Source organism: Pyrus communis, chromosome 9 (assembly GCF_041283825.1).
Source record: "Pyrus communis isolate YQ-2024b chromosome 9, ASM4128382v1, whole genome shotgun sequence".
Taxonomy (NCBI): Eukaryota; Viridiplantae; Streptophyta; class Magnoliopsida; order Rosales; family Rosaceae; genus Pyrus; species Pyrus communis.
The window spans coordinates 25,968,561-25,994,602 of record NC_142573.1 but is presented as its reverse complement, the minus strand read 5'-3'; the positions used below and the strand labels follow the sequence as shown (position 1 = coordinate 25,994,602).

The following is a 26,042-nucleotide window of genomic DNA, read 5'->3' as shown; positions in this document are numbered from 1 at the left end:
ACCAGAAAACCCTCCAGCCCAGTTCAAGAATACACCTGTGGAAAGTCAAGTACAACAAAGCACGTGCCAATTCGTCTGTCTTCTCCAAAAACAAGAGTACCTCATATCATCTCTTCTCCCTGTTTCTTCTCTTTATCCTTGTTGCTGAATGAGAGACAGGGAGAATGAGTACAATCAGCCGAAACCCAAGATCAACCTACCGATCTGAGACTGATTGCTTACCTTACCTGTCACCTCATTCGGCATATCTCCTCGCTTAGAGACTTGGGGGACTCTTACTATATGGTTTATATCACACTTGACCAAACCCGAAATTACAAGTAAGTTTCAAATGAAAATGATACATTACCTTGTGCGTCAACGCCAACTAAAGATACCACTCTTGGATGAAGGAAAAGTACTTCCAAGAGAAGATGCCACATCTACTTACAGGACAGAGAAGGCAAGTGAAGGCGACACCATACTTCGGTACTTGGAAGTTTCGTGATTACTCAATGACTTGGATCTTGCAAGTCCCTAACCGAGGAGCTTCCCTCACTCGGGAACTTAGGGGAGCACTGTTTGTACCATACTAGACCAATCCCGAAACTACTAAGCACCGGTCAACAGTATACCATCAAGGACCCATAAGACTTTTCCTCCAACCAGGAGGCCAATCACAACGCGACCCATGTCGGTATCAGAGGCCAATCACAGCGCAATACATGTCGATATCAGAGGTCAATCACAACACGACACGTGTCAATGTCAGAACAAAGCTAGAAACTTTCTTCTATAAAAGGGGATCATTCTCCCACAATAACCCCTAATGTCATTTGTACTAAACTATTCACTAGAACTCACTAAAAGAGAGCTTGAACCTATGTATTTGTGTAAACCCTTTACAACTAATGAGAACTCCTCTACTCCGTTGACGTAGCCAATCTGGGTGAACCACGTACATCTTGTGTTATTTGCTTCCCTGTCTCTATTCATTTACATACTTATCCACACTAATGACCAGAGCAATCTAGCGAAGGTCACAAACTTGACACTTTCAGCTGTACCAAAGTCCTCGCCGATTTTGTGCATCAACAGATGTTTTCTCAGTGATTGACTTCTTTAGAAGCCCTGGCAAAGTCCATACTCTTCTTCCAGTGACAAATTAAAGAATGCAAAACTTTGGTTATTTGGTTATTGATTTATTAATTGGTAATGAGCTATTCAACTTTTTTATTTTAATTGTGACGGTTTTTTGACTTTCTTCATGTGTTGGGTTCCCTTTTTGGATTCGTTCTCTGTGTTTACATGGGTTTTGTTTGTGAATTCCTTTTTTGTGCGTTTTGTTTGTGAATTCCTTTTTTGTGTGTTTTGTTTGTGAATTCCTTTTTTGTGCGTTTTGTTTAGATTGGTGGTCTGAATGTATCGTTTGGTTTTCTTTTTTATTCCAGGAGTTGTGGGTCTTCATTTTTTGGGGCCTTTTTCTCTTCTATTATAACATTTTCATAATAGAGATAAGTAATTTAGAGTTATTCTTTTTAGGCTATTCTGTAAGGAAGTAATAATTCTTTTTGCATATTCTAAGGTTTCAGTTTTGTATGATCTAAACGTTAAATGTGTTTCATGTTGTTTTATGAATGTATTGAATAACTTGGAATTTATGTGATTGCTCATAGGAAATACAAAATACTTAATTGATGTTCTTTGTTTTTTAGTAAAGCCTCGCACAAGTGAATGATACAACATAGAATTATTTTGTATAACCAAGCATAAAAGAAGTGAAGCCTTTTAATCAATCAACTGAAGCGTCATAAAAGAAGGTAAAAAATGATAAGAGTTGGTTATATCATTCAAGATTTATTAATCGGTAATCATTTTTTGAACTTTTTAGTTTTAGCTGTGATTTTATTTTGTTTGGTTTCATTACCGTTGGCTTGGTTTTGTTAATTGTTATTTCCTATTGTTTCAAATCATGTTATCACAACTTGAAAAAAGATAAAGTTTTTTATTTACTTAGGGATACCCTTTTTTATTTGGTTAGGGAGAAGATGAGAATAGGCAAGATGGTAAATTGTTTCGTGAAATAAGTGTTATGGGTTAAAAATTATGTGGTTGGTTGTGGGGTATAGAGAATGGTTAGATGGTTCTTTGTAGGTTAGTGATAGTTTAAGCTTTGAAAAAACAGAGAAATAATTCTATGTTGAAATAGGTAACAGGAAAAAAATTGTAATGAAAAGTGTTACTGTTTATAAATGTTAGGTTTATGACTAATTGCAATTTGCAAAGGTCTCTTAATTTTTCTTCCTGGTGTAATTTATGACTTATGCAGTGGTTTCAGTTTTTTATTTAAAAAAAAAAAGATCATTGTAATATTCGGGTTTTGGGGTTTTGATTGCTCATGTCTTGCTATTTTGTAGAGTTTTTTGCAATTTTTTGGCTTAATAATAGTGTTGGCCTAATTTATTTATCGTTTGTGTGTGACTAATTTACTTCAGAGCTGTGAAAAAAACAAAAGGTTATCTACATTTCAGTGGATATAATGTGATCAGTTCCTTTGACAAGTGCAAGTGTTTGAAAATTCCAACTTTGCAAGTTGTGAAAAAAAAGAGTTTCGAAATATTGTGCTTTCATGTTTTGGCGGTTTGTTAATTATTAGTGTGTTACGTTGTTTTATTGTGTTTTATGTGTATGTTAATTTATGGGAGTCTTCACAAGAAATGTTGTGTACAAAGAGATTTTGCTTCTATCATATATATGATAAGGTTACATTCATTCTTTTAATCTTTAATTCATTTTTCAAATCTACGTAGGTAAATACATTTAAATTGTATAAGTTGCATGTAGAATGATGAGTATATTTTATATTATATATTTTACCCTATTCTTAGTATACTTTTGTTAATATTTTGGAAGAATTTTGACACTTTGAATTGTATTTCCAATATAGGACTTTTGACTTCTTCTGGAGCAAAACATGGTCAAATGGATGAATTTTGGAGTAATTACAGTTGGAGGATGTTCGTGAGTCACTTAGCTTGATTGTGTCAAAATATCAGATTTTTCCACCAAGCGGTTATTTTCTGGCGATAAAATAAAGGAGCAATGCGCGATGCTGGAATAATGACGTTTTGGGTTTGAATTGCATTTTTTGAGCCCAAGATGACCTTGGATGGGTTAGTGGCCTTCTGGAGATGTGTTCAAAACGTTCTTATCTTCAAAATAAGCTGTTATGGGCCAGATTTGGAGGAGATTTGAGACTAAGCTGGACAGTTTCTGTGCAATTTATCCTAGTTTAATTAGGACTTTATGTTTTAATGTATTTTATTATTAGTTGGCTTCCTAGTGGAAATAAGAGACTTGGTTCCTAGGGTTTGTGCGGCTGGCTTTGAGAGAGATATAAAAGGTTTTAGTCAGCCATAGTTTGGGAGGGGGCTCACTTTTATGCAACTTTGGAGACAGAGAGAATTGTTAGGGTTCTTGGAGATTTTCTACTTTAAGATGTTTTCATTCCTTTTATTCTTAATAATATTTTCTATGATTTCAATTATGAATTTGTGTAACTAATTCGTTTTGCTAGGGCGAAGCCTTGAGCCTTAGCATAAATATGTAATTTTTATTTAATTGCTTATGATTGATTGCATGCATACTTTGAATTATTAATCACCATGATTAAAACTATCTAATTGTCTAAATGTCTGATCACCATTAAGATCTTTAGAAAAGTAATTTGATGCAGTTTTGGTCGGAAGGTTCCCTGAAATTGACGCTGGCTTCTTGTGATTAATAATTGTAATTTCACTTAAGATGAACACCACATCCTAAGGGTTGCATGGTTTTTCAAAGGGTTTTCATAAAGCATAATGAGTCTTTCATGTTTAGATTTGATCTGAATGTCCAGACGGGTTGCGTGTTAAATATACGTTCTATGTTGGAGGTTCCAAGTAGAATATAAATTAGGAAAACCTAACCTTTAAAGTGGCATGCGTAGATCATAAGTAATTGGTAAAAATACATAGGATTGTTAGGTGATGGTGGAACCCTAGTGCTTTCTTAATTTGATTTTTCCAAAACAGTTTTCTTTCCCCTTCATCTTTAATATTGCAGATTAGTTTATTTTTATTAATTAAATTCGTTTTAATTTAAGTAGGTTATAAAACCAATCATCTCAACTTTCTGCTTTACACTAATTAATTGGAATTTGGTTTGTTTCGAATTATTTAATAATCCCTGTAGAGAACGACCTTGCGAGAACCGTTTATACTACAACAACCTTGTCATTCTTGTAAGTAATATAGGAGTTTTTAACCCGTTTGCATCTGTGGTAAAATCCCTATCATAGAACATCATAATTATAAAAAAGTCTTCCGCACGCGCATGAGCGCGTGCAGGAAGACTAGTATATTTCATAATCCTAATGCTGCTCTAATATGTTAATTAATCAGGATTGCCCACGGCAAGGTCGGGATTTATTCAAAATTGTGAATGTGAAAGCGCTCGAACAATGTGTTAGAAAATTAAATCTTATGTTGGGGATTTCGAGTTTAGTCTTTTTTTTTTTTTTGTATACTATGACAGGTTCTCCAGGTAGGAATAACATCATGATGTTCCTAAATAATATTGGTTTGTGCATTTGAGCCCTCCCTGTCACGCCATCAAGAGATTTTTCAATGCGACCGTCACACGAGGTGGTACACCACATTGTTGAATAAGTGGCCAAGTGGCCATACTTTAGATTAAACAAACCAAAGGTGGGAAACATCTTTCCTTGTTTTGGGGAAGAAAATAAGGGTTGCTTTTTCTTTTGTCTACCACCCGTGAGTTTTGGCTCTTTAATAATGAAGGGTTTGGTTGCTTTCTTCCATTCGGTTGTGTGGAAACAAGAGAGAAGGGAGAGTTGCAGAGAGTTTTGCAGAGAGAAAGAGGGCAGAGAACAAGGGGTGCCGCATCCCCCATTTGAAAAGAGCTCCTCTCTTTGGTTAGTAATCATTTACCAAAGTAGTTGTTGTTGTAATAGCTTTGAGCTATATGTATAGAGAAGAAATTATTCATTATATTTCTTCCTCTATTTGTTTCTTTGGTGTGTGAGAGCTATTGGGTGTATTGGGCTTTTGGGTTGTGAGATTGCCAACACTTTGTAAACTCCCATTTGGTTGATAGTGGATTATTGGGTGAGCTCCTACTGCTCCGAGGACGTACTCCAGTTACACTGACTGTGGAGGAACCTCGTTAAAATCTTGGTGTTCTTTTGTATTTTGTTCTTGCATTTTATTTGATATATTTCCTGTGGGTTAGCTTGAGTTGGTTCCAAAATTGATTTGGTGCTATCCTAGCACAACAATTGGTATCAGAGCACTGGTTGCTCTTGGGTACTGTCTAATTGCCAAAAATGTCAGACGGGCAAGATGAGAATCCTTTTGGAAGCAGCTCCGGATTTGCAAGAACTACGGTGCAAAATGCAAAGTTCGAAGTTGAAAAGTTTGATGGCACAAACAACTTTGGGATGTGGCAATGTGAGGTCAAAGATGTGTTGGCTCAACAAGATCTACTTGCCGCTTTGGGAGAGAAGCCGGAAGCTATGTCGAAGCCGGAATGGGAGAAATTAAATTTGTGGGCTTGCTCTTCAATTCGGTTGTGCCTTGCAAAAACTCAGAAGTATTTTGTGATGCGGGAGACATTGGCAAGTGTGTTGTGGCAAAAATTGGAAGACAAGTATATGACGAAGAGTGCAGAGAACCGGCTACACTTGAAGAAAAAGCTCTACCGCTTCCAATACAAAGAAGGTACAAAAATGATTAGACACCTTGATGCTTTTAATAAGTTGATTGCCGACTTGTTAAATTTAGATGAGGATATTAAGGATGAAGATAAGGCCTTAATATTGTTGAATTCCTTGCCGGACTCTTATGAGCATTTTGTTACCACTATTATGCATGGTAAAGAAACTGTGAAATTTGAAGATGTGTCAAATGCCTTGATGAATTATGAAATGAGGCATAGAGATAAAAATCATGATAGTACCTCTGAAGCTTTATTTGTTAGAGGTAGATCATCGGAGAGAAGATCATCTTCTAGCAGAAAAAAATCACAGTCTCGACCTAGAGGAAACTCTAAAGGTAGAAAACCTTTGGAAAGGGATGAATGTGCCTTTTGTCGTAATAAGGGTCATTGGAAGAAAGATTGTCCTAGATTGAAGACCAAAGGCAAAAAAAGTTCTGAAGCTAATGTTGCTGAGGTTGAAACAGATTTTTCTGATTTTGCTTTAACCACTTCCTCATCATTTGATTGTGCTACTAAGTGGGTGTTGGATACGGGTTGTACTCATCATATGACTCCTCACAAGGATTGGTTTTCAAGCTTGAAAGAGTTTGATGGCGGTGTTGTGTTCATGGGAGATGACAATCCTTGCACAACAAAAGGGATTGGTACAGTTCGTTTGAAGTTGCATGATGGCATGGTTAAAGAGTTGACAGGTGTTCGGTATGTACCGAATTTGAAGAAAAATCTTATTTCTTTGGGAACTTTGGAAGCCAAGGGCTTCAGGTTTCATTCAGATGGGCAGACATTGAAGGTGACTTATGGTGCACTTGTTGTGATGAAAGCTCCTCGATGTGGCCATTTGTATTTATTGCAAGGAAGCACTATGACAGGTGAAGCATCTGTAGTCTCAGAAAATATGGGCACATCCGATTCTGATACTACTAGATTGTGGCATATGAGATTAGGCCATGCCGGTGAGAAAGCTCTACAAGGGCTTGTGAAACAAGGTCTTCTAAAAGGTGCCACGACTTGTAAGCTTGATTTCTGTGAGCATTGTGTCTTGGGAAAGCAAACTAGAGTGAAGTTTGGTACTGCTGTACATCAGACGAAGGGCATTCTTGATTATGTGCATTCGGATGTTTGGGGTCCTACAAAGACTCCCTCTTTGAGTGGTAGACATTGGTTCGTGACCTTTGTTGATGATTATTCAAGAAGGTCTTGGGTCTACACTATGAAGCACAAAAGTGAGGTGTTGAGCATTTTCTTGGGTTGGAAGAAAATGGTTGAGAACCAGACTGGGAGAAAGATTAAGATTTTGAGATCGGATAATGGTGGTGAATACACATCCGACCCTTTCTTTAAAGTTTGCAAAGAGGAAGGGATTGTGAGACATTTTAGTGTCCGGGGAACTCCACAACAAAATGGAGTTGCAGAAAGATTGAATCGAACCTTGCTTGAGAAGGTTAGATGCATGTTGTCTCAGTCGGGTTTGAGCAAGTCGTTTTGGGCAGAGGCAGTTACTTATGCATGTCACATCATCAACCGATTACCCTCAGCTGCTGTTCAGGGTAAGACGCCAATGGAGGTATGGACTGGAAAACCTTCTAATGATTATGATTATATTCGTATTTTTGGTTCACCTGCTTATTTTCATGTAACTGAAAATAAACTTGATCCTAGAGCCAAAAAGGCTATCTTTCTTGGTTTTAGTAGTGGTGTCAAAGGTTACAGGTTATGGTGCCCGGAGATGAAGAAACTTGTAATCAGCAGAGATGTGACATTTGATGAAGAAAATATGTTTAGAGACTCTGAGAAGAATGTGAAAGATGTCCAACAGGTGGAGCTTGAGAAAGTTGCCTCTAGTACTTCAAATCCTATTTCCGCTGATGTCGAAGCCACTACAAGTGAAGAAGTGGGAGACCATGAGGATGTTGAAGAAGTTGAACTTGAAGATTCTATTCAAGTTGAAGAGCAAGTTTCACCTCAAGAGTCTATTGCCAAGAACAGAGGAAAAAGACAAATTACCAAGCCAGCTCGGTATAGTGATTATGTTGCTTTTGCTCTTCCTATTATCACTGATGAGATTCCATCCAATTTTGAGGAAGCCATTGAGAGTGAGGAAAAGGAGAAGTGGTGCAATGCCATGGGCGACGAGATGAATTCTCTCATGAAAAACAAGACTTGGGAGTTAGCTAAATTGCCTAAGGGTAAGAAAGCTATTGGTTGCAAATGGGTGTATGCCAAGAAGGAAGATGCTGATGAGAAACGCAATGTCAGATTCAAAGCAAGATTAGTTGCTAAAGGGTATGCACAAAAGGAGGGCATTGACTACAATGAAATCTTTTCTCCAGTTGTGAAGCACTCCTCAATTCGCATTATGTTAGCTCTTGTTGCACAATATGATCTTGAACTTGTGCAACTTGATGTGAAGACGGCTTTCCTACATGGTGATTTGAATGAAGAGATTTATATGTGTCAACCGGATGGGTATAAAGTGAAAGGGAAAGAAAATTTGTTTTGCAAGTTGAAGAAATCACTTTATGGTTTGAAGCAATCTCCAAGACAATGGTATTTGAGGTTTGATAAATTTATGAGAGGCCAAAATTATTCTAGAAGTCAATATGATCATTGTGTGTACTTCAAGAAGTTGCAAGATGGGTCTTTCATTTATTTGTTGATATATGTTGATGATATGTTGATTGCCTCAAAGAATGTTGAAGAGATTGAGAAATTGAAGAAGCAAATGAAAAATGAGTTCGAGATGAAGGATCTTGGTGAAGCAAAGAAGATCCTTGGCATGGAGATCACTAGAGACAGAGAGAAGGGTTTGGTTTGTTTGAATCAAAGACAATACCTTGAGAAGTTGATTCGGAAGTTTGGAGTTCATGATTCAACTAAACCGGTTAGTACCCCTTTGGCTCCTCATTTTAAATTGAGTTCTCTACAATGTCCTAAAGCTGATAAGGAGAAGCTGCAAATGAAAAATATACCATATGCAAATTTGGTTGGTAGTTTGATGTATGCAATGGTATGCTCTAGACCGGATATTGCTCATGCAGTTGGCATGGTGAGTCGATATATGCATAATCCTGGTAAAGAGCATTGGAATGCAGCTAAGTGGATATTGAGGTATCTCCATGGTACTCGAGATGTTGGTTTATGCTTTGAGAGGGATGACTCTGGTATTAGTCATTTTGCTGTTGGTTATGTTGATTCAGATTATGCAGGTGATCTGGATGGAAGGAAGTCTACTACAGGCTATGTATTTACTATGGCTAAAGGGCCAGTTTGTTGGAGGTCCATTTTGCAGTCGTCTGTTGCCTTGTCTACTACAGAGGCTGAATATATGGCAGTTGCTGAAGCTATAAAGGAGGCCATTTGGATACATGGACTGATTAGAGATTTGGGGGTTGATCAGAAGCAGGTGGAGGTACATTGTGATAGTCAGAGTGCCATTTATTTGGCTAAGTATCAGGTTCATCATGCGAGGACCAAGCACATAGATGTGCGTTATCACTTTGTTCGTGAAGTAGTTGGTGAAGGGGAGATCATTCTCCAGAAGATTCCAACTAAAGACAACCCCGCTGATATGTTGACTAAGGTTGTTGGTGTAGCCAAGTTTGTTCATTGCTTGAACTTGGCTCACATTTTGCCTATATAAAGAAGGCGTTGAGCAGTAGGAGTTTTGGAGCATTTGGCTCGGCATGAGTTGTTCTCTTGCTAGTGATTGGGAGTGATGTTGTGTGTTAATTGTGTTGTTTGGCTTATCATGGCGTTTTTCGGAACTTGGCCAAGGTGGAGATTGTTGAATAAGTGGCCAAGTGGCCATACTTTAGATTAAACAAACCAAAGGTGGGAAACATCTTTCCTTGTTTTGGGGAAGAAAATAAGGGTTGCTTTTTCTTTTGTCTACCACCCGTGAGTTTTGGCTCTTTAATAATGAAGGGTTTGGTTGCTTTCTTCCATTCGGTTGTGTGGAAACAAGAGAGAAGGGAGAGTTGCAGAGAGTTTTGCAGAGAGTTTTGCAGAGAGAAAGAGGGCAGAGAACAAGGGGTGCCGCATCCCCCATTTGAAAAGAGCTCCTCTCTTTGGTTAGTAATCATTTACCAAAGTAGTTATTGTTGTAATAGCTTTGAGCTATATGTATAGAGAAGAAATTATTCATTATATTTCTTCCTCTATTTGTTTCTTTGGTGTGTGAGAGCTATTGGGTGTATTGGGCTTTTGGGTTGTGAGATTGCCAACACTTTGTAAACTCCCATTTGGTTGATAGTGGATTATTGGGTGAGCTCCTACTGCTCCGAGGACGTACTCCAGTTACACTGACTGTGGAGGAACCTCGTTAAAATCTTGGTGTTCTTTTGTATTTTGTTCTTGCATTTTATTTGATATATTTCCTGTGGGTTAGCTTGAGTTGGTTCCAAAATTGATTTGGTGCTATCCTAGCACAACACCACATGTCATTAAACAAATGGTGAGATTTATGTGTTAAAATGTTAATAACTTAAAAAGAAAAAATTTCCACCGCTTACATAAAAACACATGATATACCACCCGTATTCCCGTCACGATCAAAAATTTCTCCAGGCCACCAGATCCCTCGCACGGCATACAGAATGCGAAAATATCTTCCAAAACAAAAGTGACCACTAAAAGCTTTGATTCCTTTGCAGCCATGTCGAGCTTAAAATATTTCAATGTGGTTACTATGGATAATTTGATAGGAGTTTAAAATGGGAAATGAATATGCAAGTGGATTACTGGATTAATATAATGTTCATTTAAAAGAAAATAAATGTAGCACCCAATTGATCCTTTTCTGTGATTGTTGTTGAGAAATGCTGGAAACAATAGAAGTTTTGAAACATTTTTGTTGTGTTTTTGCTGTTTTGGATTGTACGACTGAGTTCTCTTTCTTTGCTGGAAACAATAGAAGTTTTGAAACATTTTTGTTGTGTTTTTGCTGTTTTGGATTGTACGACTGAGTTCTCTTTCTTTGTACGTATTTACTTCGTATAAACTAAACATTATGAGATTTAGTTGTTGAATGTTTTGAACGACACTTTATATGTATATAGAGTTGTCAACAGCTAATATATATATATATATATATATATTTTTTTTTTTTTTGGTGTAACTACTTTGCTTATATTTGATGTAAATAGTTTCTATATATCCACGCACAATACTTAACACATTAATTTAATTCCTTATTCTAATTTTTAAATACAATACTTATAATTCATTTGATTCCCGTGTCAACGTGCGAGGGCTAAAACTACTAGTTCAGACTACTTGAATCCAGAAACATACACACTTATGCGACACCAACAAACCATATAAACTCTCAGTGTAACCATATTCGTGAGAAATACACACTTATGCGACAAGAACAAACCACATAAACTCGCAGTGTAACCATATTCGTCATTTCTCATGTCTTTTACCACATAAACTCGCAGTAACCACATAAACGCACTGGCTAACTTCGACTTTATTTGAGTATGCCCAGTAAGACCTGGACGATTATCCTTACTAAGTTTATGTGCATCCCTAGTTGGTTACAGTTCCCCTCCGATTTCTCCCTTGAACCCGTGGTTTACGAGTTTACGTCCATCCCTAGTCGGATACTGGTTTCTCCCCGTGGTCGTCGCTTACAAGTTTATGTTCATCCCTGGTCGATCGGCACCCCCGAACTATAGATACTTGCGCAAATCAATGTTAATTCACTCGAGCAATCACGACGTCCATATAAAATAGGGTTTAGCTCACTTTCATCTATGGATGATGTAACATTCTGAACATGGTGAATGTCTAGCGAATCACTACTTTTATCACTCTCCCGCTTCAGGCTAATCGCCCTGTTACTTTGTGATGAAATTTGGGTGAAGTTGCACTTAAGCCCATAAAAATTCATCCACGCCCAAGATTTTTTTGGTAAACCAAACACTTCCCCTCACTATGTCGATGACACGATCGCCAAGTCTTGGGCTTAAGAAGATGGTGAATTTGAAGAAAGTGTACATGATAAACACAAGATGCAGGTCATAACCAAACCCTGTTATACACGATAAAGATGGCAAAGCCAATTTATGTAAGCCAAACCGCAACATACCCAAAAAACGACATAAAAACAAAAGTTCGACAACATTACAATGGTGGAGTCAGGTCCACGCTACACATGTCGGACGCGATCACATTTTGTCGAGGCGCTCCACGCGTTTGCCCTCGTCATCAATGCGGGTCTCCACTCGCGCTTTACCCTCCCCGTCCAAACGACCCACGTCGTTGAAGTTTTGACCATGCTTCTGGTCCGACTCGTACAGCTTGCTTGCAACGGCACCAGGCCTTGTCTCCGCCACATCAACCTCCACCCCCTCCACAGTAGGAACGGTCCTTCTCCCCGTACTCCCTTTCTCACGTGCGGCACGTGACTCCTCCACCACATCCGTAGGATGAATCAACTTGCTTTTGATGGCACCGGGAATGCTCCCAATCGAGCTGAATATGTTTTCCTTCGCTGCCTGCCCTTTCTCGGCCTCGATGTCACGTGCCTCACGTGCCCTGTCAGCATCTTCATCCTTGTACTCTGTTCCTTGCAACTTCAACTCCTCCATCTTTCTCCTCGCTTCCTCCTCAGTCTCACTCAGTTTCTCCTACAAAACACAAAAAAGTTTGTTACATAATGATAAATCCAATGTTGTATGAACGTACATGTATTAATCAAGAATTAGTAATTATACCTTCGCTTTCTCTGCAGTCTCAGAAGTCGTGTCTTTTGTTTTCTCAGCAGTCTCGGCAGCCTTCTGTTTGGTCTCCTCTTTCTTGCCGGACAAGTACTCCATGGCCTTTTGAGCGGCACCGGCAGCGGTATCCTTGAGCTGACCCAACTTGCTCACGGTAGTATCCTTCCCTTCATTAGCCTTCTCAGCCGTGTAGTCCTTGGTTTCCTTTGCTGTCTCGACCGTCGCATCCTTAGCCTCCTTGGCCTTCTCAGCCGCATAGTTGGTATATTCACCAGCCTTGTTGACCGTAGTGTCCTTGGCCTCCTTCGCCTTCTCGGCGGCGTAGTTGGTGTACTCGCCGGTTTTGTTCATCGTTGTGTCCTTGGCCTCCTTCGCCTTCTCGGTGGCGTAGTTGGTGTTCTCGCCGGCTTTGTTAACAGTTGTGTCCTTCGCCTCCTTCGCCTTCCCAGCTGCATGGTTTGTATACTCGCCCGCTTTCCCCATTGTTGCATCCTTCGCCTCCTTTGCCTTCTGAGCCGCGCTGTCCTTTGTCTCCTTCGCTTTTTGAGCAGCCTCGTTCGCCTTCTGAGCAGCGGTGTCCTTAGTTTCCTTCGCCTTTTCAGCTGTGTAATCCGCATACTCACCCACCTTCCCCTTAGCTGCTTCCTTCGTCTCCCTTGCCTTCTCCGCGGCCTGCTTCGCCTTCTCCTCAGCGGTTTCAGTATACTCGTTTATCTTCTCCCCGGCTGCATCGGTGGTCTCTTTCGCCTTCTGGGTGGTGTAGTTTTTATACTCCTTGCCCTTCTCTTGAACCTGACTTTCTTCGTGGGGTTTCCCCACCACAGCTTCCTTGGCATGTTCTAAAGTCCCCGTCACTGCCTTCATCATCGACCCGAAAACACCGGGCTTCTCCTCGCGCTGTGCAAATTCTATTGGCCTCCCCTGGTCATCAGTCACATAAGTAGTCTCCACCACGACAGTCTCTTCCGCCGGTTCATCGGCAGCGAGCCTCGCTGCTGCCTTGGCAGCTGTCTCCTCTTTCATTTGCTTCGACGACGCCATTGAAAACCCACAAACGCACTTCGAAATTAGACACGATTTTTTTTCTTTTCAAACAAACACTTGGAATGCTTTTCGAGTTTCTGACTTCTTTCTTCTTTTCTGTATCTTCTTTTGGTACACCAGAAGGTAAGGTGGCCGTATATATAACCGGTGGAGTTATGAGAATGTGACACGTGGAGATGGGGTGCGTTTGCAGCTGCTACGTGGTTCTGTGGGTCGAGACTTTGACACGTCGATTTGCATGCGGAGTGATGAATGGCAATGAGGGTCTCGATTCAACTATGTGGGGAAAATGGGAAGTGCACTGTCGGTGGATTAAGTTGGGAGGGATTAGGGGGGTCCTTACTGTTTTGTTCTGGTTGCATTCCACGTGTCATGCCAGGTGGCGAATTGGGCTTGATTTTGGCTCTTGGTCGGTTGGTTCGAGTCGATAACGTTTTGGCCAAGAAAAATGCAACTGGTGGTTTTAAGAATCTGGAAAAATAAGTGCAGCACTAGTCGGCCTTGAATAAAGTAGGAATTCAATATAATTTCTAGGCAAGCGTCTAAAGGCTTTAAACACACCTAGAACACTATCTCCGAAATCCACAAGATCGATAAAATACTAAGTTTTATTGATAAAAATCTAAGTCCGCATAAAATGAAAATTTGTAAAAATATTGATGGACATACAGTATTTTCGGGAAAATGATAAAAGTTTGTTAAAAATTTGAAAATTTAAAATATAACTTTATAAACTGTTTGTTTTTCCAAATATTTAATCGATATGTCGAGAATATCGATTAAATCTGATGATTTTAGCCAGTTCTATGAACCTAATCTAGGATTTAGCAATGTGTAGCAATTGATTGAAATCCTTGTACTAAGAATGGGATTGCATTCAATGTATATGGGCCGGCATCGCAGTTGTACTTTCGCCTTCTCATGAGTCCTTGTACTGTAGCTTAACTTAAGCAAGCTATTTACTTTTTCTTTTTAAAGAAACCGTCTTGTTATACGGACAAAACACCTAAAATCTTTTGTAATTGAGACCGATTCCAATATGCCCGAACCGGTTCTTGCCGCACATCAGTGGAGTATGTTCATTTAAGAGTTTCTTAAGCATAGGTTGAAGTTTAAACATCACTCCTCATTTTCATATCTTTCTTTAATTTTCTAATATCCCACAAATATATTAGCCATATTGACGTAATTTCAAACACTAAAAATATAAGTTTTATATACCCCATCAACTCATAATCCTACTGGGGAAAATAACATCCAAGTCCCAAATAACAAAGGAAAATGAACCTAAAACGGTAAAGATAATTAAATTCTATAGAGCTATAAATAATTCATAATAAATTCTATAACGTTAAGTTTTCAACAAGTTATTGCAAGTAATGCAAAAACAGGCACTGGTTAAATAAATTTTATCATCTGTCTGTCTCTGTATATACAGAATCATCATCTTCTACCTCAAACAATAGTTACTCGGATTTGGGGAAGGCTAATCCTAGATACCCTCCATCACATAGATCGTCCGTGATTGGTCAGGGAACTTGTAGTGATCGGACAAACGGAGAGATTTTTCGGCACATGAGATAATACATCACGTATCATTATACAAATGATGAAATACGTGTATTAAAAAATTAATAATTTAAAAAATAAAATTTTTTATCGCTTACATAAAAACACGTAATATACAGCTAGCGTTGCGATCACAATCAAAAATTTCTCGGACAGATGCCCCAAAAGTCTAGGGACTCACAATTCACAACCTCTCTTCACGTCTCTACTGCCCTATTTCTTCTTCTATCTCTTGTCGCCATTTTCTCCCCGTACCTCTGAAAAATATCCGCCAAATCCACCAACCCGACCTCCCTGAACTTCTTCCCCACCTCCTCAAACATCTCCACCCCTTCTTCATTTGAGTAATAGTGCAAAAACTTGTTGTAATCAAATCTAGGGACCTCGAGTCCTCTTTTAATCACCCTCTCCACATACTTGGTGGCTTCCAACGACTTCCCTGCCTTCACCAAACCCCCAACAAAAATGGTGTCGAAATTCACCAGAGGATCCGATCCCTTCCTCCCTCTCTTCCCCAGATGCCCTTGCAATAGCATGATATAAGTGTGCATGTTAGGCTCACACCGTCTTCTGATCATCTCCCTAAACACTTCCGTCGCGTCGCGCGCCTTTCTCAACCTCAAAAGCCCCTTGATCAACCCATGGTACAAGCTAATATCCGGCTTTTCGATCCCTTCCACAACCTTGAACGCCATTGTAACTCGTCCTCTTGCTAAAAGCCCGTAAACCAGTGACGCCAATGTCGAATTATCTGCCTCAATCCTTCTCTTGTGCATTTCCTCAAACACCTCATGTGCTTCCTCTATCTTGCCCCTTTTACACATCCACTCAATCACAAGCCTGTAAGTTGAGAGACCCAAATCCTCCATTCTGTTCACCCTCATCATCTGGAAAACCTTCAGCGCCTCGCCGTATCGATTCGTCTTGAAAAGGGTCTCCATCATCTTCTCAACGGCATCGATATCCGGGTCGAACCCTTCATCCACCATCAAATTCCAAATCTTTGAAGCCTCGATCAAATCACCCACATCGCAAAAACCTTGAATCAAACACCTGTAAGTAAACCCATCGGGCCGAATCGATTCCTTCAGCTTCAAAACCAGAAATCTCGCCTCAACGACGAGCTTCGACCCACACAAATCCTCAACCACCATATTCAAATTCCCCAAATCGTACCCAAATCCAAACCCATTCATGGCGTGAAAGAAATCGACACACTTGTTCAACTCCCTGGCCTGGGCCAGCGTCCTGAGAGCAATCAGAAAAGTCTTGCGATTCACCAAATGACGACGTCCCATCTCATGGAGGGTTTCCCAGAAGAGCTGGATGTTCCTGGACTTGCCGATGACGTCGAGCATTTTGTTGAAGGAGACGGCGGTGTGGGTGAAATCGGGGTGGTGGGACTGAGTGTAGCGGAAGAAGAGGTAGACGGGCCGCCATGAAAGGGGGAAGGAGTTGCAGACCTGGAGGAAGAACTCGTGGGTGAGTTGGAAGGCGGAGGAGTTGAGGTTCGAGTGGAGACGTGACTCGGGCGAATTCTGTTGCTGGTAGAGAATGGTACAGACCCGGAGGAGGTGGGCCGGGTCGACCGGGGATGGAACGGCGGCGGCGGCGGCGAGTTGGGGCTGAGTCGACTCGGTTGTCGTGAACCGGCGGAAGAAATTTAGGATTAGGAGGCGCCTTGTTCTTTGTCTGATTAGCATCCTGCCATTTCTCTCAGGTAGTTTTTTTTTCCCGCGGCCGCATGTTTGTCCTGAATGAAATTCTCAAAAGACCTAAATAACCCTAGATAACTTGTAAATTACAACACCTACCCCTTACTTTAGTCTCATTTCGTCGGGGGAATTTTGATAAAATAACCAAATTTAATACCCTAAATTTATGATAATATTGATATAAAATCCAAATTGTGCGAACATCGCACCCTTGCACAGAATGTTGCTTCATACGTACGGCTGTGATTAGTTGTTCTTAAAGGAAAACAATCAATCTTAAAATCAAATCTCGCGACGAATAATAATTTTTATCGTTCAAAGAAAACACAAATAATCCCTAGAATATGCAAAAAACGCTCTTTGTTTCGAAGCCCAGTTTCAAGTTCCAATAGTAATATAACAACCATGTTCATGTAAAATACATATTTGGTGAAGATTGAAACGCTGCTGAAACGGGTCCAAACTTTATATCGATCGAGTTTAGACGTACATGTATCAAGGGATGTCAGTTACAGAGACCTTCTCAGATCACGAGTTGTTACTCCGTCTCAGCTCACGAGTCACGAGCCTCGTTGGTTACAAGCCAAATTCTAGCTCAGCGCGCTTCAGAACAGAGGTCACTCTATCGAAAAATTCTGATTCTCTTTCTTTAATATCCTCCAGAGTAGTCGATTCATGTTCATCTGCCTGAACAGAAGAAGCAGACCATGTTAGGAAACCGTAAAAAACGAAGAAACAAAATAAAGTTCTAAAGCAACTAACACAACACCTATAAAAACTTGCATCGACATCAGACTCCTTCGTTACACCAGCAAATCACATTACCATGCAGATCATACCATATTATCACATACAGGTAAGAGGATTTCTATTTTACTTTGGTTGCCGTCGGCTAAGAGGTTAACATTCCTAACAAAAGTGGCTCTAGTCTACTGTCAGATGAATGAACCGCCAGCAGCTCGTATGAGAGTAGGTTTAACCGCACTTAAATTCATCCCATGGTGTCCCAGCAAGTCCCTCGTTCGAATTAAGGGTAAATGGGAATGATTTAGGATACATCTCCTTGTGATTCTGAGGAAACTATTACTAACCCAATGAAAATCGAAATTAACATGTCACTTGCAAAAGGGAAGGGTGAACAATTTCAAGCTTATACGTACTAATCGAAACCAAAAACGATTTTGATAGTTAAAGCTTCCACTAGTTTAGATGCCGATCCATTTGACGATTAATTGGGGAACTCAACATCTACCATACAGAAAGAAAAGAACTTCAACAATTTAACATGAATAGGAAAGGCAAAAAATATTGCAGGCAAATGAGAACTAGCATGTACTTGCATTTTATGAACACCAAATTCAATCGAAATAGCTGGCTTCCAGGTTTAACGAAGCACCGATAATGTGCCAAAAGTTGAATATACTCTCACATACCTCTTTAAATTTTAAGAGAATTAGGTTGGATACAGATGCCGGCTTTTCCCTGTCCCACCTGGAAGAAAGGAACAAGAAGTTGAACACTTCAGTGATAAATAAACCTTTAATCCTTCAAATGTTTGTGCTTAAAGAACGAAAGATTCTCTACCAAGTTCATTGTTTCACACAGGTATTCATTTATGAGATTTAAACATGAAATATTATAATCTTGCTGATCAATGGTAATACAAAAGTGAATCCGTACCTCACAAGCATTAACTCATTTACCGATCGCCACATCCCACGTCCTACATCTTTAGCGAATGGCTCTCTTGCACTTCTTCCATGCCACAACTCTTTTGCAATATACATCACTTCCTCAACATCCACCTATTAAAAAGGGCAAATGAGTATTGAAGCATTACTTAGATGCATATTTTAAGAGAATAAGAACACTGAACAGCCACAAAACAATTAATTCTGATGAATAAGCCCATGTTTCTTCTTTCCTCTGCATACCAGTAAAAATCGGTAGAAAGTTGTGCTCACATTGACTATAACTATCCTATCCTACTGACTAATAATTGGCACTTAGAACGGAACATTAAAACATTCGCAGATCAAAAAACCAAAAACAGTGTTTTGGCATAAAATATGTCAGTTGTGACTTCAAAAATGACATGAAATACAAATCCTAGTCCATCGCAGAATTGACTAAAGTATTGATGAGGAATATAGAGAATAATTTCAGAGGACTAAATCAAATTAACGGAGCATTCCATTGATTAGAAGCCCCACAACCATTTGGAGTGGATTCTTGAAATGATCTTTGAAGGCAGCTCATCAATGTCAAGGAACCTTACAAAAGAGAGAACGCTTTATGTCACCATAGAACCACTCTTGGATTCGACATGAGGGTATGCATTATGTAATTTCCATGCTATCAGATTCAACATGAGAGTATGCATTATGTAATTTCCATGCTATTATTACAGGAAGCTTTTAAATGCTAATTCAATAACAAAAACAATAAAGAACAAAGAAAATACTATTAGCCATTCAGAGTCCAACAGCTCCACAGTCCCAACTACACATGACCCAGTTAAGAACAAACCTATATCATCCCATTAAAGTAATCAAAAGAAATCCTAAAAGAAGTTAGAAAAGCCATAGCCATTCCCAAACATTCAACGGTACGGTAACCTCAAAGGAGCGAAATTTAAGGGAGGAGACCTTTCCATACCTGGACATGCAAGGCAGTTCCATACAATGACTCCTCATGTTCAATAAGGCGTTGGTGAAGCATCCGGTAATGGTCAATGTCCAAGTTTACTATAGGCTCTGTTTGAACTTGCAATCCAGCCAGTTGTGTCAAAACAAAGGAGGCCATGACCTGTCCAAATATTGCAGGGATGGTGCCAAGAACAGGTATTATGCGAACCCTGAACCCCGGTAGGATCTGATGTCATAGTAAGAAGACAGTGAATTTTTTTACAACACCTTAAGAAATTTACGACACCTGGGATCTATACAATTCAATGGAAGTAAATAACCAAATAAATTAAACTAAATCATTACCTGATAATCTGAAGGATTTTCTTCCTCTCCAGCTGGTCCTTTGAATGGAAGAAGCTTTGCCTTAGGCTTCTCTAATGAAAATACAACAGTTACGCCACCCTCAATGCCATAATCTCTCCTTAAACGGTGTCGTACCTGTAATTACCAATTTGATAAAGAGATATAAGAGCAATGCAAGAATCCCAACAAAACATCATTATCTGGCAACATAGCATACTAGATTGTCTGACAAGAAAACATTCCCAGGCATTGTTCTGTGGGATAAAGGAAACCCTTATTAATTAAAATAAAGATGAACTGAAAAAGTTGAGGAACCAGATGTCCCTAATATGCTCAAAAGATTGACCAGAAATACATCAACATATTTTAAAGGTATCTTAATAGAAAATTGTCAATAAACAATTGACTAATGCTACATGAATTTTACATGCAATAATTCTGAAAGCCAACAAAAAATGAGAAGCTCTGGCAAAATACAGGTACTTAAGTGTTGGAACAATTTACTGCACAAAGCTAAAAACTATTTCCACTATAAAAAATATAAAAATATATAAAATAAAATCATAGCAAGGTTTAGCAATAGAAAATTGTCAAATAGATCCTGGCGACAAATCATTATTTGTGTTACAAAAACTATTAATTAAATTAAAGTCAAGATCCTTACAGATCGGGATAATGGATCATTTGTTGATTGTCTTAAATCAGCAACGCGTATTCTAGTTGGGTCAGCTCTAGCACCAGCTCCTGTTGCTGATAATACATTCAAACCCCTACGTACACACGCAGCAAGAAGTGCCACCTATTACATATGATAAATCAAGAATTGAAAAATGAACTTTCAGTATTTCCAGAACAAAAAACAGTACTGCTTGTAAAACAACTACTGAAAGATATTTGTTGAGGCTTTCGACAATGTGGGATGCATGCAGTGGGATGAGCTTTGCTCTCCTAAGCATCAAAAGACACTGATGAGCGGTTGAGATTTATCTAAATAAGATTTAGTCAAATCTCAACCACTCGTTCGTGCAAAATGATGTGCAGGAGAAAATCATGTGCAGTGGTATTATAGCAGGAGAGTAGTTATAGATGTGCTTCAACATTTGCATTATTTTAGAAGCAGCTTTGCATTTCCTCGCAAGTACAGCCCTTTAACGGACTATAGGATGCTTATTCATTGATCATAGAGAAAGGTACAAAACAACAAAAGCATATGGCCAGAATGGAAGCATATTAAATGATTTGTCACCTGCGGCATAAATCAATTAATTCATCTGATTAATGCAGTTCCCATATTTTCACATAAAGTGATACATACATGTCTAATTACATAGTATATGCAGAGAAGGGATAGAATCTGCATCCATAAATTAAATGACCAAGCATTTATTTGCAACTTATCACAGGCCCCAAAATCAAATATGTTCCCCAAATACCATATCTGATGGATGAAGCAATTAAGTCATGGTCACCGAAGAATTATTATGAGACTGTAATCGTTGCATATACGATATCAAACTAAGAACTAATGGACCTTCTCTCTAACTGATCTATAGACCTACGAAGATATTCAAATAAAAAAGGAAGACAGTACAGATATTATTAAATTTACCTTACAGATTGTTAGTGACTTATTAAACGAGAAATCAGAATAAAAGGCTAGCTAAAATAAAACATTCAGACTACTTTCAGTTCCAGGCAATAGTGGTACCTTTGTATCAATGTTATCAATGCAATCTAAAACAAAATCAGGATGACCCGCTAGGATTTCTTCTTCAGATGATTCATTGTATAATAAAACTTTTGCATCTATGTGGCACTCTGGGAAGATTGACAAGAAATGCTCTTTCAGACATTGAGCTTTTGGGATGCCAACATCTGCTCTTGTTGCAACAGCATGTCGATTGAGTGATGAAACTGATACCTTGTAATGAAATGAACATACAAGTAAAGATGTTAGAAAGAATTTAGAATAGAAGATTTTAGGAGATGGAGATAGGGGAGAATGTGGAGAAGGATGCTCTCCTAAAGCTAGGCATCCAACACTTCTATGACATTTATATAGATGCTTTTCAAAGACGAAAATAAACCAGTTACAAACACAAGTTGTGGATCTCAGACAGTAATAAAAACACTTCTTACAATCCTCTTCAAGCCAGAGAAAACAAGTAAAAGATGTCTAGCTTGCAATACCTCCAAAAGTGAACCCAATCAAAATAAGAATATGTATGAAAATGAATAAAACAAGATTCTGTGATTAGATTGGAGATAAATTTATTGCAAATTACTTGATTGCATATGTTGAAATGGAACTGCATGAGAGTATCAGATCTCACTTGATAATAAATAATCTCTATTGCCTAGTATCGCCAACAACTGTACAAAATTTGACATAGTTTGTTTGTTTTTTTAGTTTATATCTATATACATTTAGCAGGTAAATGATAAGATAATTGATAGCTGTTACAATTAGAGGACCAAAACCAATTGGATGTGGACAGGCCCAAGATTTTTGTAATGCAAGGTTTCCAACTCCCGATGTGGGATTTTATATCCATAACTCGTGCAGGCTGCAACCACATCAATAATTTTAAGTAGTATAGATCACTAGACAACCACTAGAGCCCAATAGCTTAAGCTACTAGGGAATGGGCCAACAATGGATGTAAAGCTAACACCCCACCGTGCATGCACCTCCTGCTGCAAATTGAAAATTAGGGAAATGCAGACAAACCTACAACTTGAAAATGAACAAAGAAGTTGGGAATTGGGATTGGAGGTTTTGAATGCAAAACCTCCTATGACCAGGTATTCCCAGATTTCTGGAGCCAACATTTTTGCAGAACCTCTTGGGCAATAACCTCATTATATTCCTTAGTCAGTTCATGCTCCAAATTGATAAGGAAGGGAACAACGTTCTTGCAGAACCTCTTGGGCAATAACATCTTTATATTCCATAGTCAGTTCCAATTCATGCTCCAAATTGACAAGGAAGGGAACACATCTCTTACACAAAATCCTTTTCAATACCCTCCTCTTTTTCCTTCTAATTCCCAAACACATCAACATTCTGTTCTGAGCAGCAGTAGTGAATTCAGAAACTTTTTGAGAGATAGGAACCTTTGCAAGGCTTTATTATCATGTTAAAACTAGAGAATCAACCCAAGAAATTTGAAATAGGTGGAGAAGCCCAAGACATGAGTAACGCTTAGGCTTCACAGAGATACCTGATCAAAGTCCACAAGGAGGAGCCTTCCAACCCCTGATCGCAAAAGCATTGATGCAGCATGACTTCCAACTCCTCCAAGACCAATTACCACAACATAGGATGCAGTAACTTTTTGTTGAGGCTCAAGTCCGAAAAATTGAATGTTCCTGTTGAAAACAAAAGGCAGCATGTATAGCTACGTAAACCATTTCGGAAGATCCCACCATGGCTCAAGTCCTATCTTTGCAAAAATCCTTGTTATGTGGAAATGTCATAAAGGATTCTTATGCATATTTAATAATATGCTCTCTTATAGGAAGAATATTCATATTAAGAAATAAATCTAAAAATAGAGTCCAATATTCCCTCTTTTCAGTCCTGTACAGGTTTCGTAAGTAAAGAACGCGAAGAAGACCATACTAGCCCTTTTCATTGAGTATTTTGCCAGCTTTATCACATCTTTGATGAAGACTTAAGATCTATGCTTTTTAAGGATTGCTGATTCCATTTTCTTGCACTTTGTGAAGAAACCCTTTTGTATGTTGAAATAATGCTCTATGGAAACTGTCAAAAATTCAGAACCTAATGACATTTAATATTTAAAATGCATTGAATAAATGGCTACAGAATTTTCCTGGTTTAAATGAATGCTATGAAAGTAAATGTCTTTAAAGAAGAAAGAAATGTGGTAGGTATTCAATAAATCAAAGGATAGATTATGAAACAACTAATCATGTATGATCACTACAGGAGAGAGTGCCAAACAAATGGTTTGCAGGAATAAAGATAATATACCTTGTTAGTTGTTCAGAAACTATTTCATCACTTAGAAGATCTACACCAGCCATCTTGTTATTCCCATTCCCAGGAACTGCACAACAATTTGTTCGTGTCTTGGAAACAGGCCGTATACCTGGAATAACAATAAAAACGACAAAAGAAGGAGAAAAACAAACATCATAGCTACGAACTTAATGGAAGACAGATGGGGTAAGTCAAAATAGAAGGTGAACACAAAAAACCCATGAATTTGGTATCAAAACAGCTGCAATATACATAGACTGCTTTCCAAGCAAGCATTTTTCATCTATTTATGCAGGTGGTTAGGCTCACTTGTGAGCAATAGGGCATTGTTGTAGACTCGAAGAGACCTTTTACAGATTCAATTTTACTCGGCACAAGGTACACATAGCAACGGTAAGTTCTTCAAGCATTTCACTTCTATTATATGTCCTCGAATCATAAGTTGGTGCTGAATTAAGCAAACCAAAATGTCACATGAACCCAACAAAACATTTCAGTCCTACACTCCTACCATAACGTAGAATGAAACATCTTACGAAAAATTGAGACATGGTGCACTGGTGAAACTCCTGCATAAGCCATCACTTAACGATAAAGTGAGAAACTTCACATATTTTTTACTTGAAACCCAATTCAGGCAAAGACCAATTATAACTTAACACCAAGTAAATAAACAGCCTTTCTCTACAAATTAAATAACAATTGGGTAACTTACTATGCAACTCACCTCCCTTTTCATCGCATCCGTTGACAGTCCTGCGGAGAAAGAAGTAGATAAATCAACCCCAGCACACCAAAACCCCCTTTACCAGTGAGTATAATCATATTTGTATCGAAAAATCAATAGAATTTATACCAATATCATCATATTCGTATCGAAAATCAACTCAATCAGCTACTGATAACGGAAAAAAAAACTCTAGTGACCGACTGACCTTGGTCGAAACTTCAAGAGAAGGATGGTGGAAACAGAGCCTACCAGAGCTCCAAATCCGAGCAATGCCAAGCATCTTGCTCTCTCCTCCATCTTCTGCCGCCCTCCCTCCAACCTCTGGTTTTTTCTTATTTTCTTTCGTTTTTCTGGGTTGCCAAACACCCCAATCTCCGGAACATTGGCGGGGAAGGGGGACAGACAGGGTTTTAGGCATCGCAACTCCGGTAACCGGGTTGACAGTGGCACCCGACTTCAAATGGGCTTAGTCTAAAATGGGCCTCGCACTATATAAAGCCAATAGTTTGGTTTCGAACCACACTGTCTTATGGTATGAATTTTGACATTATCTTTTATTGCAGCTCTCTAGCAGAGGCGGAGCCTTTAGATTTTGCTGTTATACTTATGATTTTTAAGATTTTTTTTGTAGCCTCAGGGTCCAACATTTTTACTTTAATTTTGTTCGTTGGGTTTAGATTTGAGATTGATAGCTCCTATGCAGTTCAAGTAATCTATTACTTGTGAGCTTTGAGGAGAATTTTTATTTAGGATCACTGGAAAGAGAGAGGAAGAAATTCAGAGAGACGTGGAGTTTAGATTTAAGGAAAATGATGATAAGGACGACACCATACCAAACCCACAAAACGTCGATTGCTTACCACACAGCACAATAATTTTTGTAAGATCAAGAAAGCGTTTCAGATTGAGACTTTTGAGCCTCTTCTAAGCTAAAATCTTAGCTCTGCCACTGCTCACTAGTACATTGTTGTGGCTAGCCTTTATACAATCATAGGGGAACATTTTAGCAGAAAAGTTAGGAAGAGTATCCTTGGATCATTTTTATTCTGGCATTCGCAGCATTAGTGAGTATACTCGAGGACATCAAAATCTTCACTTACCTTATCATGGTGTGCTCTTACGCAAGATTTTTAGTGTGCTCAAAACACAGGATGGTACATTATGTGTCTCTATACAAGTGGTGAGATTCTTGTGTTAAAAAATTAATAACATAAAAAATAAAATTTTCTACCATTTATATAATAACATATGGTGTACCACTTGTGTTACAGCCAAAGAAAAATTCTCATGCTCATACATGCCACATCAAGGAAATCAAGATTCAATTCAGCCTCTTCAGGTTCCAAGTAGACCTAGCATTTGTGTCGTGTTTTCTATGTTTGTATCATTTTTGTGACATACTCGATATCTTAATGGATCATGTCGTGTAACATCCGTTAAAGTAAACGGGTAATATGACCCAACCCGTTATCCGTTAAAGAAAATATATTTTAAATCAAT

The 26,042-nt window shown here is 38.8% G+C and overlaps 3 protein-coding genes across 5 annotated transcripts; all 3 read right to left on the bottom strand.

Moving 5' to 3' along the window:
• Positions 1 to 11,722: 11,722 nt before the first annotated feature.
• On the bottom strand, positions 11,723 to 13,664 carry LOC137741139 (uncharacterized). Of its 2 annotated transcripts, XM_088700586.1 has the most exons (3): positions 12,480 to 13,641; positions 11,891 to 12,392; positions 11,723 to 11,794 (listed from the first exon to the last, which is right to left on the bottom strand). In XM_088700586.1, exons 1-2 carry the CDS (start codon positions 13,521 to 13,523, stop codon positions 11,931 to 11,933), a joined length of 1,506 nt encoding a protein of 501 aa, XP_088556712.1. In that variant the 5' UTR covers positions 13,524 to 13,641; the 3' UTR covers positions 11,723 to 11,794; positions 11,891 to 11,930. The 2 variants fall into 2 exon arrangements, with proteins under 2 accessions (XP_088556712.1, XP_088556711.1); XM_088700585.1 differs by having other exon boundaries at positions 11,723 to 12,392; positions 12,480 to 13,664.
• Positions 13,665 to 15,124: 1,460 nt separating this feature from the next.
• Positions 15,125 to 16,929, bottom strand: LOC137739819 (Pentatricopeptide repeat (PPR) superfamily protein). The gene has a single exon (XM_068479534.2). It carries the CDS (start codon positions 16,796 to 16,798, stop codon positions 15,293 to 15,295), a length of 1,506 nt encoding a protein of 501 aa, XP_068335635.2. The 5' UTR covers positions 16,799 to 16,929; the 3' UTR covers positions 15,125 to 15,292.
• Positions 16,930 to 17,086: 157 nt separating this feature from the next.
• On the bottom strand, positions 17,087 to 24,948 carry LOC137739820 (NAD(P)-binding Rossmann-fold superfamily protein). 2 transcript variants are annotated; one of them, XM_068479536.2, is made up of 11 exons: positions 24,748 to 24,948; positions 24,528 to 24,568; positions 23,804 to 23,921; positions 23,028 to 23,175; positions 21,512 to 21,724; positions 20,468 to 20,602; positions 19,804 to 19,938; positions 19,469 to 19,684; positions 18,491 to 18,615; positions 18,244 to 18,301; positions 17,087 to 17,497 (listed from the first exon to the last, which is right to left on the bottom strand). In XM_068479536.2, exons 1-11 carry the CDS (start codon positions 24,837 to 24,839, stop codon positions 17,387 to 17,389), a joined length of 1,392 nt encoding a protein of 463 aa, XP_068335637.2. In that variant the 5' UTR covers positions 24,840 to 24,948; the 3' UTR covers positions 17,087 to 17,386. The 2 variants fall into 2 exon arrangements, with proteins under 2 accessions (XP_068335637.2, XP_068335638.2); XM_068479537.2 differs by having other exon boundaries at positions 24,540 to 24,568; positions 24,748 to 24,944.
• Between the last annotated feature and the right edge of the window lie 1,094 nt (positions 24,949 to 26,042).